Source organism: Oncorhynchus masou, chromosome 14 (genome assembly GCF_036934945.1).
Source record: "Oncorhynchus masou masou isolate Uvic2021 chromosome 14, UVic_Omas_1.1, whole genome shotgun sequence".
Lineage (NCBI taxonomy): Eukaryota > Metazoa > Chordata > Actinopteri > Salmoniformes > Salmonidae > Oncorhynchus > Oncorhynchus masou.
In genome coordinates, this window is record NC_088225.1 from 18,525,179 (window position 1) to 18,540,248 (window position 15,070).

At 40.3% G+C, this 15,070-nt stretch overlaps 2 protein-coding genes across 2 annotated transcripts; both read left to right on the forward strand.

Moving 5' to 3' along the window:
- Nucleotides 1-288: 288 nt before the first annotated feature.
- slc35b1 (solute carrier family 35 member B1) lies at nucleotides 289-5,598 on the forward strand. Its single transcript, XM_064986790.1, has 9 exons — nucleotides 289-874; nucleotides 1,406-1,509; nucleotides 1,667-1,797; nucleotides 1,904-1,934; nucleotides 2,832-2,989; nucleotides 3,126-3,252; nucleotides 3,838-3,944; nucleotides 4,159-4,312; nucleotides 4,587-5,598. Exons 1-9 carry the CDS (start codon nucleotides 753-755, stop codon nucleotides 4,637-4,639), a joined length of 987 nt encoding a protein of 328 aa, XP_064842862.1. The 5' UTR covers nucleotides 289-752; the 3' UTR covers nucleotides 4,640-5,598.
- A 1,672-nt stretch (nucleotides 5,599-7,270) lies between these two features.
- ndufa4a (NDUFA4 mitochondrial complex associated a) lies at nucleotides 7,271-14,688 on the forward strand. Its single transcript, XM_064986791.1, has 4 exons — nucleotides 7,271-7,436; nucleotides 13,692-13,777; nucleotides 13,965-14,025; nucleotides 14,445-14,688. Exons 1-4 carry the CDS (start codon nucleotides 7,395-7,397, stop codon nucleotides 14,499-14,501), a joined length of 246 nt encoding a protein of 81 aa, XP_064842863.1. The 5' UTR covers nucleotides 7,271-7,394; the 3' UTR covers nucleotides 14,502-14,688.
- Nucleotides 14,689-15,070: the final 382 nt, after the last annotated feature.

The following is a 15,070-nucleotide window of genomic DNA, read 5'->3' on the forward strand; positions in this document are numbered from 1 at the left end:
AATGAGAAAACAAATCACATGGTTCATGCATAGTTATAAAATTGTACAGCTGAATCTTTTGATACATCAACAAAAATAAGAACATTTCGAGCTACCTTGTATGCTGCATATAAGTTGATTCAAATGAGAAAACAAATCACATGGTTCATGCATAGTTATAAAATTGTAGCATCTGCGTTCTGCCAGCACTGTTTTATATGAATGGTATAGTAGCTACAAACTCAAGCATTTCCGTTGAGGGCTCCTAATGAACCACTGAGGTCTTTGAGCCAGCTTGTTCTCTGACGTATCTCAATGAAAACAACTACACTCCGGTTTCCACCGGGAAAATTGTCTGAATGGGATGCCTTTGACATAACCTGGATCGGGACAGGATTAACGTTTGCTAGTACGAGAGACCTGCAATTAAGGACATATATTCCGGATTCAACACTATACCGTGACAGCTGGATTGACAACAATGATGGATTTTGCTAATTGCTAACAACCAACCCACCAATCTAACGTTGGCTAACTAACGTTAGCTAGCTAGCAAAGTCAGCTAGCTAACAGGGATATTTAGCTAAATCGTTGAAGAGGAAACACGGCCTGATCTGCAGTTACATTAGCAACTGTCTGCCCAGTTAGGGTAACGTTACAGCGTCACAATTTCCGGGCTTGTGATATCTGGGATTGTGGAGCGGGACGTTGCTTTGAGGGGTGCGGGGATCGGATCTGTATCGGTTTCCATACCAGGACAGCTCGAGGACAGCATGGCTGCAGGAAAGGGAGCCGGGAAGCCCTCGCTACTGCAGAACGAGCGTATACGATTCATTGTCTGTTTCCTCGGAGTCTTCGTTTGTTATTTTTACTATGGCATATTACAAGAGACAATGTAAGTAGTTTCCTGGTCTGACATCCGAGCGACATCATTGATTTCTTAACATCGGCTCTTGATGCACATTGCTTTTATTGCCTGTTTCTTTGTGCACATATGTCAGTTGGTGATGCTATATGCAACAAGTTCATGTCATTATTGAATGTAGGCGAGCCAACTCTACAGAGCTGAAACTGTTCAAAAAACGATATCCCTATATGGTATTAGCTTGCTACATACTGTAGATATGTCTTGAATGGTATGTCACTCAAGGTTGAGGAATTTCATCTTGTTTCCAGTGATGATTTGTATCTGTAGTCAACCAGAGCAGACTTCTAGTACCTCACACTGCCCTCTCATTCTCTTTTTCTAGTCTACAGATACTCCACAGTTTAATTAACAAATAATTCCCTTGCTGAATATCAAGGCCTGTGTGTTGTTGTGTGTCACACCTGTCTTATATATGTAATAAGAAGTGGATTACCTCTGGATTAACATGAGTGGTTGCACTGATAAACTGTCATAATGCTGTCTGTCTGATTTACCCAGTACCCGAGGACAGTATGGTGAGGGGGAGAAGAAGGAGAAGTTTGTTTATGCCACAACGCTGGTATTCATCCAATGCATCATCAATGCTGGGTTTGCCAAGATCTGTGAGTAAACCACACATAGTCATCAATTGTGGCCTTTCACTTTCTGTCCAACACAGTTCTCTCCAAAATATCTTGCCCCCCGTGGGTGTTTCAATGGTCTGTTGGTATTGAATCTCCATGTATTATAGATGTCTCTTCTCTGCCTCCTCCCCATTAGTGATTCAGTTTTTTGAGGGTTCCAGACCAGACCACACCAAGAGCTGGCTCTATGGAGTGTGTTCCCTGTCTTATCTTGGAGCCATGGTATCCAGCAACTCTGCCCTACAGTATGTCAACTACCCCACACAGGTCAGTCCTATCCCTCAGCCCATACAGTGTCTCGCTGTCATCATCATAATTTGTTGTGATATTTTATCATTTTAATATCTAAACAACCTCTCTATTGTTGTCACAGGTGTTGGGCAAGTCTTGTAAGCCCATCCCAGGTAGGTGTAATAATTATATTATTGCTCATCCTGACCCCACTCTCAACACCTGAATAAGTAATTAACAAGTCATATGCAGCCTTTGGCTTGGTGACCAGTGCAGGTTTGAGGGGTTAGTTTGCCTTATTTTATTGCATGGCCTCTTACTGCAGCAGTGTGTCATGTTTCAGTGTCAGCCAGACTCCCTTATCTGCATTTCCAGTACCATTTTTAAAGCTGCAATATGTAACTTTTTGGGCGACCGAACCAAATTCACATTGAAATATGAGTTATAGATTTGCCATTCTCATTGCAAGCCAGTCTAAGAAGCGGTGTATCTGTTCTATGTGCACTATTTATATCCTTCCCTTTCGTAAGTTTTGTTTTTGCATTTTTTACTTTGGGTTTTGTATGGTTCAATAATTATTTACACTATACATGGCTTGTTTTGTCACATACACTGAAATTTGACAAACTATTAGAATTTTAGCAACCAGGAAATATCTGTGTGATTTCTGCATATTGCACCTTTTTTAAACTACACATCCCATCAGCCCTTCAAAACTCAGTGTCCCTGTTTAATGAACATATATTCTATTTGCATGCACCTGCTGTGAGTCTCTGTCTCCCCATGCATACACCTATGACTGCAAGTGTCATGCTAACAATAAGTACATGAGCCTAGTCTTCTGTCCCGCCCAGTATGTTGCAATATGTAAACACTGTGTAAGGTTAGTGTGTTCTATAGTAATACACTGACCAGTCTTATCCCTTGAGCACGTGCAGCCCATTAATCTACACAGCCATGGTTTTTACCCCCTGGCTGACTTGTCTTTCTATGTGCACATCAACCCAATAGACCAGTGATGGCTGCTGCTGATAACCGCCCCTCACATCCCTTTGCCTTTGGTTCCACAGTGATGATTCTGGGTGTATTTGTACTGAGGAAGAAATACCCACTGGCCAAGTACCTGTGTGTGCTGTTGATCGTCAGCGGGGTGGCCCTGTTCCTCTATAAACCCAACAAGAGTGTCACTTCCACAGAATCTGCTTTCGGCTTCGGGGAGATCCTGTTGGTGAGTGTAACTGTCCTCATCTGCCTGTGGTATTATCTCTGTGACCTCGTCCGTGTTTCTCTCTGCCTGTATGTGTATTTGCTGTCTGTGCCTCTGTGGGTTTGTAAATGTGACCTTCTCTCTCCCTGTATCCTAGCTGCTATCTCTGACCATGGACGGTTTGACTGGTGTGGCCCAGGACCACATGAGGAATCTCTTCCAGACCAGTGCCAACCACATGATGCTCAACATCAACATGTGGTCCACCCTGGTGCTGGGAATAGGTGAGACACCTGTTGTCCCTCACTAGTGTGAAAATATACACTTTGTCTGATCTCTCTGCTTTGTTTCTTATGTATCTCTATCTCTGCCAGCTCCCAGTCTCTACTAAATACACCATTATTTATTCAATAAAATATCTTAATTTCAGATCTTCCTTCTCAGTCTAAGTGTCCCAATCTCATGCTTTTCTACAGCCTTACTTTTATCAGAAACTTTTTGTTCAGTTTTGGCCAAAGCAGTCCCCACTTCCCCAGTTCAATTCAACTGCGGTTACTGCTCGGTACCAGTAGGGGGAGCCCTTCATCCACTGTTGATTTTGATTTTGGAACAGGCATAAAGTCATGGAACCAAATCTCAGCATGGGTTGGATTCCAAAACAATTAAAGTAATTCATTGGCTTCTCCCCACATTTGTAGCAGAAGAAAAGGCTAACCAATCTTATAACTTGAGATTAAAAAATAAGAATCAAGCAGCCTAGTTAAATAAAGGTTAAATAAAAAAGCAATTGTTACATGCAGGAAAAAATAAATAAATGTATGCTGAATTGTGTCACTTTAAGTAAATTATCCCATGTGTTTTTATTTCAGGGGTGTTGTGGACAGGTGAGGTATGGGACTTCCTGAGCTTCACAGACCGTCACCCCAGCATTTTCTGGAACATCCTTTTGTTTGGAATAACTAGTGCTTTAGGCCAGGTGGGTCTCACATGGGTGTGACTGTTTGTGTGTTAAAAGGAAAACATTTCCATGTCTGCAAATCACATTCTACATTTTAATTGGTTCACATGCGTGTGATTCTTATGGATAAGTGCCAGTATGTGGTTTAGAGTGGACTTTCGCTATTTTGCTCTCATTCTCATTGCAGAGGGTATTTTATAGTAACAGTCATTCACTCCTCTTCCTCTCTTAGACCTTCATCTTCATGACTGTGGTGTACTTCGGCCCTCTCACCTGCTCCATCGTCACTACCACACGGAAGTTCTTTACCATCCTGGGCTCTGTCCTTCTGTTCGGCAACGTCCTCAACACCATGCAGTGGGTCGGCACTATCCTGGTGTTCCTTGGTGAGTAACAACATTAACTTGTTAACTCTTAATCTCACTCTCACACTCTCTCTCACTCTCTCTCACTCTCTCTCTCTCTCTCCCATGTGCTCATGTGTCTGTAGTAACTTTAAGCTTCACCTCATAGTTGAAATGCTGAGCTGCTCTTCAGCTGCTTATGGAAATGTTCCATTAGAGCTCATAGGCCTCAACTAGTAGTGAAGTCTCTTTTTGGTTGATGAGATGACTTGACACCTCTACTGTCTTAATTGTATCATGTGCTTTTTCATTTAAGGTCTCGGGTTTGATGCCAAATTTGGCAAGACACCAAAGAAGACCACACACTAAGGAACCTGGGATATGTCATGGCAAAACTGACACACTGAAAGTCCAGTGGACAGAAATCCATCTCTCTCTGATTTTCTTACCACATCCTGCTGAGGCAGTACACCTACATACACTTAGTCATTGTTAGTTACCATATTATAATTATGTTTTTACATAATCATGAAAGAACCCCTATGTTTTCAAACGTTCCCATTCTCTGGAACCTACTAAGACAGACAAGCATCATCTACTTAGACCACATCCACATGAAGAAGAAATGGGGCAGAATGAGATGAGTGGGCCGAGGAAAGATGACAACGTGCACGTCAAATCCCTTGTGGTTGTTGAGGCTGCTCCTCCCTTTGGACTACATCTGAACCACCACAGGCCTATGAATCTCAGCTCCAAGATTTACCTCATGAACTCATCACCAAGGAATGCCTGGTTTTCACTGGGATTTGTAACCGCAGTAAAGAAATTGGTTACAGAAAAACACCCTAATAAACGAGTCGATTGTCTTGTCAGTTTGTAGACGTTTCCAAGTAAAGCTCTATTTATTATCAGATCTCAAGTTGTTGAGACCTGCACAAGATTCTGAACGTTGACATGCTGTAGATGAGGAGTTTTAACACTTCCATGTAGTTGACTCAGGATGTTAGTCTTCATTTCCATTATTATCTTGGCAGACAACTAGCCAGAAGGTATTATGGAAATAATAAACATAAAATACTGTAAATTAACCAATTTGTTTGATACTCATGGAAGTTCTGACAGCTAAATCTTGTTGCTTTTTGAAAATAAAAGTAGGATATATCTTGAATACATAGTAAAAGGGAAACCATAATATGGTATCAGCATAGTTATATGTTTAATAAATTGTTATTATTGAAAGTTTTGGCCAAACTGGATGAAAATCTGCCAACGTACAATTATTTTCCAGAGAAATAAAACCAGATGAAATTAAACAGAAGGAGACATGATTTGGCTTGAATCTGTGTTTTGATATGACAATTAAACATGTTTTCCATGGTTCTAGGATTGAAACACCAGGCTGACAATGACCTTGTTCTTTCTCAAAATTATAAATGTATCATGTAAGCATGTCATGGAAGTGCATTTGTAACAGTTTTCTTCCGTTGAAGGAGAGGAGGACCAAAATGCAGCATGGTTAGAGTTCAACATGTTTAATAAAGACCATACACGAGAACACTACAAAACAACAAATGTGAAACCCGAAACAGTCCTATCTGGTGCAATGACACAAAGACATAAGACAACCACCCACAAAATACCCATAGAACATGGCTGCCTAAATATGGTTCCCAATCAGAGACAACGATAAACACCTGCCTCTAATTGAGAACAAATCTAGGCAACCATAGACTTACATAAACACCTAGACTAGAAAACACCCCATAAACATACAAAACCCCTAGACCAGACAAACACATAAATCCCCCATGTCACACCCTGACCTAACCAAAATAATAAAGAAAACAAAGATAACTAAGGCCAGGGCGTGACAGCATTTGTTTTACTTAATACTGAAATACTTTTGGAAGGTTTGTTTGTTGTAGTCTATCAAATGATGTCTACTTCACTGGTTGGAACTTTCCCACACAGCATCATAGACCGGCTGTGCAGAAACTCTTATGAGATGTTAACGACCAATTTGCAGTGAAAATACAATTCAGAGGAAACTAACGTTGGTAGATGTTGGCGAGGCAATCTGATTATCAGGGTGAGCTGCAGGACACTGGCAGAGCACACAGAAAACTAAATTGTCCAGCTCACTGTTTGGGCAAGCTATCCCGAGGTCCTGCTGATAGTGATAATGAATTACAACACATGTTGTGTGAGGATGCTGTTCTCTGATGTAGCATCAACCTTATAATATACAATAATGCTGTCAAATAGCAGTAGTTGAACAGTACTATACTGTTTTAAAGCCTCCTTCGTTCAACACCAGAGGACCTGATGATGCAGTGGTTTGGACGCAGGGTTGAGTCCCGGTCGGGTACCCAACAAAATTTCTGTGTTATCAGAAGTGGGATGATGTCGTTGTGCGCTCCCAAGGGGATAGTGTTGCATCCCACCTAGTTAAGAGCTTCCGACAGCTAGGCATAGTGGCTCAGGTATTGGATGAACAGGGTTAGTTGGTCCGTAAAGCATAAGGGATTTAGACCCGAGTGTAGTTAGTGGCAGTAACGCAACATATATTGGCTGGATGCCAACCGCCGTTAAAACACACCAAAGAAGAAGAAGAACGAGTTGAGTACTCAAGGGCGTGAGGAATCTCCACAGAAAGAACAATGAGACAGATATTTCGCCGGATGTATAAATATGAAGCATCCGGTTGGTGTTTCCACTCACAACCAGATAAGAAGAGAGAAGATTGAACGAGCTGGACTTTGGCCGAGATTCTGCAAATTTTCTCATCGCTGAAACATTTTATCTCCATACAGGTTTCTGTTTCCAAAACTAGAATCTGTAGACTTTACCCTTTGCCAAATAAAAATAAAATACATTGTTTATAGGAGTGCAAGGGCGAATAGATCTCATTGGCTCGTGATTTGCTCCCACCTCCTTGCTTGTTCTACCCATTATGATTCGTTCATCTGCTCCTATTGGAAACCACAGACTGTGGTCTATCTTGGGTCAGTTATAAAAAGCATTGATGTCTCTGAAACGTATCTGAAAATACGCTGTTACTGCCTGGCAAGGCCTACATTAATCCGGTTATTTCTGTACAAATTGGGAGAAGTAAACCCTCGCAATGCTGAGCACAGTTAGCCGGCAACTTAAAAGCCACCCAGCAGTAAGTACATGTGAATTCGGGAAGTTTGCTAAATCGTATAGATTTTTTTGGGGGGGGGGGATTTGCGTCGTTCTAACGTTAACTTCGAAGCTAACCTCGATTTTTACTACGTTACTCGTTTCCCCCAAATGTCGCCTTTTTGTCATGTATTGTTGAGTGATTGAAAAATGACAAGATCGAATATAACGATATGGTGTTTGCTGCATTGATCGTTGATTGACAAGTGATGGCATTTACCACAGACCGAAACGGCCCTGTTTGCTAACTTGTTAGCTACTGTAGCCAGTTGGAGCCAGTGTGGGTTATGTACTTGAAAGGGCAATGACTCAAAAATGATTGAATGGATAGTTACTATTATTTACACTTTTTAAGTGGGAGGGCGCGAGCGTGTCTAGCTAACGTTAGATGGTTAGTTGCTGGAATTGCGACCTGGCAAAAAAAGGCCTCAACTCGGTCAAGGACGAGGCGGTTAACCGAGGACATAATGTTACGATGTCAGAGTCACGACCAGGTGTAGTGGCCCTTTTATTGAAAAAGGTTAACTAGCTATTGTCTTGTTTTGCACACTTTGTACAAAATAATAAAATGCAGTACTACAGGATATTTCTTAACGTAGCTCTTTATTAGCTAGCTATAACTGGCATGTTCACTTATTTTTTTTTTTTTTTTTATAACAAATCAATACATAAAGCACCTGAGGGAACACAAGCATACATAGATTACGAACAATAGACAATCGAGCTAGGGGGTACAATATCACATTACAATTACACAAGGACCTTAAGGGACATGCATACACTTACAATTCTAACAGCTTTTTTGTTAGTACAGCATTTAACCGTCTTAAAAATACAGTTACATTTATTTTTGTAGGGTACGAAAATGTGGTTTTCTGTTTGTAAATTTACATTTGTGTATATGAAATTTGGCCAAAAGAATAATGAAATTAATTACATAAAAGTGATTCCGCTTATTTCTATTGTATGTAAAGAATCCAAACAGTACATCTCTCCACAATAGTGTAAAATCTTTATAAATGTGTTCAATTATAAACCTACTGATGTCTTCCCACAGTTTTCTTACATGCATACAATGCCAAAAAAGATGCAAAACTGTTTCTGGGTGGTCATTACAAAAGGAGCAATTTGAGTCGATGTTTTCCTTAAACTTCTTCATACAGTGGTTGGCAGGATAATATTTATGAATAATTTTAAAGGAAACTTCCTTAATTTTGATAACAAGTAGGTATGTGTGTGGCAACATTCAAACTTTTTTTCCAACAGATATTATCAATAAATCCATTCCAATAAGGCATGACATAAGGTATACATCAACCTGCTGAAACAAGGTTCGTATCGCTCTGTTGTTGAATGGACCAAAAGAGAAACAAATCTTTCCTACTGATGAGTAAACAGGGTCACTAGAAGGTAGGCTCTGGGGGTCAGGTCTTGACACGTTCCTGAATAACATAGCAACACCTGAGGGAATGGCATCTAAAACAATTGCAAAATCTTTAGGTGTGGCTCACCAATAGGATATTATTTCGGAACCAATATTCTAAAACAGAGGTATTTTTACACAATATATCCCGATTATTCCATATATAATATCTGTGTGAAGAAAAATTGTTTATAAATAAAGGACCATGACAAGAGAACCTGCCGACGAAAAGCAGAAAGTTTCACTGGAACTTAATCAATATTATAATTGCAAAACAACATGAAGTTAAGGCCACCAAAAGTAGGAAGACATGATGAGGAATAAAATTCCAGATAGAAGTGGGTCTTCTTAGGAATTGTTTTATCCAATTGATCTTAAAAGTATTATTTAAAGTAGTAAAGTCCAGAAAATTCCGTCCACCATTCTCATAAGTGTTCATTACAACAGTTTTCCTAATGTAATGAGTACGGTTTCTCCAAAGAATGTTGAAAAGCATCTGGTCAATCTCCTTGCTTATTTTACTGTCAAGATATAAAGATAGAGCACCATATGTTAGTCTATAGATACCTTCAGCCTTGGTTATTAGGACTACCTTTTAAAGATAAGTCCCTCTGTAGCCATTGATTTAGTTTCTTCTGGGGGTTTTTAATAAGAGGGTTAAAATTTAGTAAGCCTCTAGACTTCTGATCCTTTGTAATGGTTATGCCTAAATATGTAAGTTCTTCTTTTACTGGAATACCATAATATGAAGGTCACACAATCTTTGACAGCCATGAGTTAACATTTATTAATGTTAAGATATAGACCAGACGCTTTGGAAAAGGATTGTATCACATTGATCGATATGGGAATTTGGTTAGCGTCTTTCAGAAAAAGTGTAGTATCGTCAGCCAGCTGGCTTATAATCATTTCTTTACCAGCTATGGAAAAACCTTGTACAGGACTATTATTTAAAGAATTTGCAAGAAGTTGGGTGATTAATAAAAACAGGTACGGAGAGATAGGACAACCTTGCCTAATTCCTCTCTTTAACTCAAATCTAGGTGAGGTGCCATATTTCAATTTGATAGAGCTGTTACCATTTGCATAGAGTCTTAATAGCCTTACAGACAAAATCCCCAAAGTCAAGTCTCTCAAGGGAGTGGAAGAGAAACTGATGCTCTACTGTGTCAAATGCTTTATAAAAATCTAAAAATAATATGAAGCTATCCTCAGTTATTAGGTCTGAGTAGTCAAGTACGTCTAATACTAGTCTGACATTGTTAGAAATATGTCTGTTCCTCATGAAGCCAGACTGTGTTTCATCAATGATTGCATCCAGGACTTCTTTAATTATTTTTGCAAGTAGTGAGGCTAATATCTTATAGTCATTATTAAGAAGACAAATTGGACGCCAGTTATCGATGAGCATCACTCATTTTTTAGGCTTAGGTATCAGTGTTATTAACCCCTGACTCATTGTAGGAGGGAGAACATTGTTATTAATACTCTCTAAAAAAGACTTCAAGTAGGAAGGGAGCTAGTTGTTCAGAAAATAATTTGTAAAATTCTGATGTAATTCCATCAACACCTGGTGATTTATTGTTCTTTAGATGTGTGATATACTCTATAATCTCTTCAACTTTGATGGGTTCATCACACTGTTTAGATTCTATATCACTGATAGCGTGAACATTATTCAGTGAGTTAAAAACAGATCTGTGGATTCCTGACAGTACGTAGAGCTATACAATTTTCTGTAAAAATTGCTTCAGTATTTAGCGATTAATTTTTGGTCATCTGTAATTACACCATCAATGTTTAACTTATGGATAGTGTTATTTTTAGAGTGAAAGTTCTCAAGTCTAAAGAAATAGGATGAATTATGTTCTCCCTCCTCAATCCATTTTTTCCTAGATCTAATAAAGGCTCCTTCTGCTTTTAATTTATATATATTATCCATAACTGGCATGTTCACGTATCGCCAACCAGGATCAAACTGCCCATGACCTAACCATTTGGGTGGTCTTAACCAATCATAGCACAGTATGATATAGCGGTAAAATGCATCCAATTACAATTCAGTATGTTTACACATATGAATATTACAGCTATGAAAGCACTTATTTTTTTTAAATCAAGTTTTATTTGGTGGAAATCGGATAACTGTAGTCTCGGGACTTTGGCGAAAGCAATCCAGTTGATTTAAATATTTTTAGACGACCCTCGGTCCTGCCATTACGCTCCTGACGTTGCAGGTAATAGGCTACACCAGGGTTCGGGAATCTTTTTCATGTTGAGTGCCAATTTACAATTGATCTAACCAGTCATGTTTTTCATGCACATTTTCGTGGAACAGTTTAATTTACATTACAATAACGTATTTGTTTAGTATTGCCAACTAGGTAAAAATAATCAACATAAAGCCAACAAATTACATTGCAAGTAAAAAATATCCTGATAAATATCATGTAAATCACATTTGCTATGCATGGAGTTTTGTTCATTTCATGTTCTTCAATAGCTTTAATCTCTCTACTCTGTCTGCAACTTGAAACATTGTATTAACTGGGTCTGGCCCACAGTTTGAACTGGCAACTATATCAACTCTTCTTGGTCCTCAGAGTTTAATGAGCCACTGGATCAGAGCCTTACTTTTTATTTTCACGCCGAGGCTCGGTGGTTATCGAAAGTGAGCAAGCTGGAAAGATTTTTCTAATACAGTTCGGAACTAACTATTGTCATTCTCAGTGGATGTTAAGTTAACATACTGTTGACTTGCTGTTTGAGGAAGAAAAAAAGACTGAGAAGCTCCACAGCTCATTAGTGGTGGTGCGTTAAGACCATCAGAAATAGCATTGGACGTCCCCAAATGGGAACATTCATACATTTGCGTGAAGGCCAGGTAGCCTAGCTTTACTTCTGTGTAATCAGGTGTGCGTCCTTACTCAACATTGACAGGAGCGCTCCAAACAAAATACAATGAATAAATTGACAACTTGTAAATGGAATGAAATAAGTGTAGCATAAATTGTGAACTCTGCAAACGTGTCCGCTCCGACAATGAGAATGGTAAATGACTAATAATATAATATATTTTATTAACATAAATTACCTTAACCAAACGAAGAAAGATTAGAAATGATTGGAATGAATGTCAAATGTACCGCTGGTCATAAACGTCCCCTTTTCAGGACCCTGTCTTTCAAAGATAATTCGTAAAAATCCAAATAAATTCACAGATCTTCAATGTAAAGGGGTTGATCACAGTTTCCCATGCTTGTTCAATGAACCATCAACAATTAATGAACATGCACCTGTGGAATGATCGTCACGGTGGCAGACCACGTGTAACAACACCTGCACAGGATCGGTACATCCGAACATCACATCTGTGGGACAGGTACAGGATGGCAACAACTGCCCGAGTTGCACCAAGAACACACAATCCCTCCATCAATGCTCAGACTGTCTGCAATAGGCTGAGAGGGGCTGGACTGAGGGCTTGTAGGCCTGTTGCAAGGCAAGTCCTCATCAGACATCACCTGCAACAACGTCGCCTATGGGCACAAACCCACTGAACCAAACAGGACTGGAAAAAAGTCTCAAAAAGTGCTCTTCACTGACGAGTCGCGGTTTTGTCTCACCAGGGGTGATGGTTGGAATCGCGTTTATTGTCGAAGGAATGAGGGTTACACCGAGGCCTGTACTCTGGAGCGGGATCGATTTTCAAGGTGGAGGGTCCGTTATGGTCTGGGCCGGTGTGTCACAGCATCATCATACTGAGCTTGTTGTCATTGCAGGCAATCTCAACACTGTGCGTTACAGGGAAGACATCCTCCTCCCTTATGTGGTACGCTTCATGCAGGCTCATCCTGACATGACCCTCCAACATGACAATGCCATACTGCTCATTCTGTGTGATTTCCTGCATGACAGGAATGTCAGTGTTCTGCCATGGCCAGCGAAGAGCCCGGATCTCAATCCCATTGATCATGACTGGGACCTGTTGGATCGGAGGGTGAGGGCTCGGGCCGTTTCCCCCAGAAATGTCCAGGAACTTGCAGGTGTCTTGGTGGAAGAGTGGGGTAACATCTCACAGCAAGAACTGGCAAATCTGGTGCAGTACATGAGGACCGCAGCTGGTAGCCACACTAGATTCTGTTTCTGTTAGTCACATGTCTGTGGTACTTATTCAGTTTGTCTCAGTTGTTGGATCTTATGTTCATACACATATTTACACATTTTAGGTTTGCTTAAAATAAATGCAGTTGACCGTGAGAGGATGTTTTTTGTTGTTGCTGAGTTTATATGTAATCGTGACTTGAAAGACTCTCAAAGGGCAAACCAATTCACACAATGAAGTTATGAAACCATGAATGCACCTGAATTGGCGGTAGAGGGCAGATTCTGGAGAGACACAAACCTTTAACATCTAAGCCACACTTACCTTCACTCAACATTTTTCATTATACCTAAGACACATTTTCTTCACACATACTGTAGGCCAAAGGAATACTCTCACAAACAGCTTCATGTCCAAAGCAGTAGCCATTTATGGAAAACCAATGGAATTTCATTTGTTTTCAAAATTATCTCAAATACCCTCACCTGTGCCTTGCGTTGCCAATGCTCATCTTAGTGTGATGGACTGTGCCATCCCCAGCGGCCTCCGCAATGGATTAATCCACTGAGACGGGCACGAATCAGACAGGTGTCTACTGTGCCATTAAAAAAAATCTATCGACCAGTGACTGAATGGGGTCAGCCATATTTCCCTTGATTGCCACCTTACCCTGTCCTCTATTCCCCCTAACTATTTTCTATTCCCTCCAGCTGGTCCCCCTTTTCATCTTCATCGGTGGTGGGACGGTTATGTCTGGAGCCTATCTCTTGCGCCTGGCAATGGGACCCCATGTCAGGTAAGGGCCCTTGTAGAACACCTTGCTAATAAGCCTCCATTCCAAACGGAAACCGTCTGAAATGAGAACCGCATAGTAACTGGATTGACCTTGAGTGTTTTAGTCTTAAGTCAGACGTCAATTTCAATGTGCAGGATGGGTATATTGCTATTAGTTAAACGTTTCATTTCAATATCTATGTTGCTAGTTGGAATCGCAATGGCAATCCCGAGCCATGGAACAAGACGGAACCCACACAGCAGCACAAGGTAGGTCACTCACTTACAGGATGATCCGTTATGTCTATATTAATGTATCACGATGGTCAGTGCATTAAACTTGGTCTCTGCTGCACATGGTAGTGGGCAGAGGTTGTACAGCGCAGTGAGGGAACATGTTAATGTAGTGGCTTGAGCCAAAAAATGTAATTGAGCTGTTGTCTGATTCCACTCATCCCATAGTTGAATTAATTATACAGTATAATCCTGTTAGTTTAGTAAGTAATCTGATCAGCCAATCTAATTGTCAGTCACAACAACAAAGCAAGTTTGACACTGACTGAATAACAAACCTGGGAATGATTCAGAAAGTAAAGGCAGGTTTTTGCTTAGAATAACTGTTATTCATCAATATTTGATCCCTGATGGTCTTGTCCTTAAACTTTATTGTTCCTCTATTTCATTCATAGTTTTACTCGGTGAACATGGACTACAGCAAGCTGAAGAAAGAGGGTCCTGACTTCTAAACCCTTCTGCTGGACCAAAGGCTTGAGGAACAAAATGACTTCCACTACACCTCTAACTTCAAACCAGTGGATGCAAAGAGGCTAAACCGCACAAGTTCTGTCCCCTTTGACCTTTTAAGTCTCTTTTGTCCCCCTCATACCTCATGGTTGTGCAGCAATAAAGTGAAGCAGTCTTTTCTCCTGTGTACAGAGAATTATGTCTGTATTTCTTTGTAGTTGGTGTTTAAAGGGATTCAGGATTGACTTAATCCTAAAACATGATATTCTGGTACCAAGTTATAGGTTTTGTTCTGGTTTGAAATCATGAAGTCAGTTATTTTTGTTTCCCCCACACTAGCTTGACTGTCAATATTTTGCTCTTGGTTTTTGCCTCATGCCACCTTTTGTCGTCCTTGCCCTCCTTTTCCGCCTGGCGGCTCTGTCTGCGTACATGTATGTCATAATACGCTTGACTACGGTCCAGTGTGTAATTTACAGTATGACAACATGCTTGGTCCTGCATATGCTCACTCACAAGTTATCAGATGAGCCCTTGACATTCTTGTGCTGTGTGCCTTTGATAGATCTTC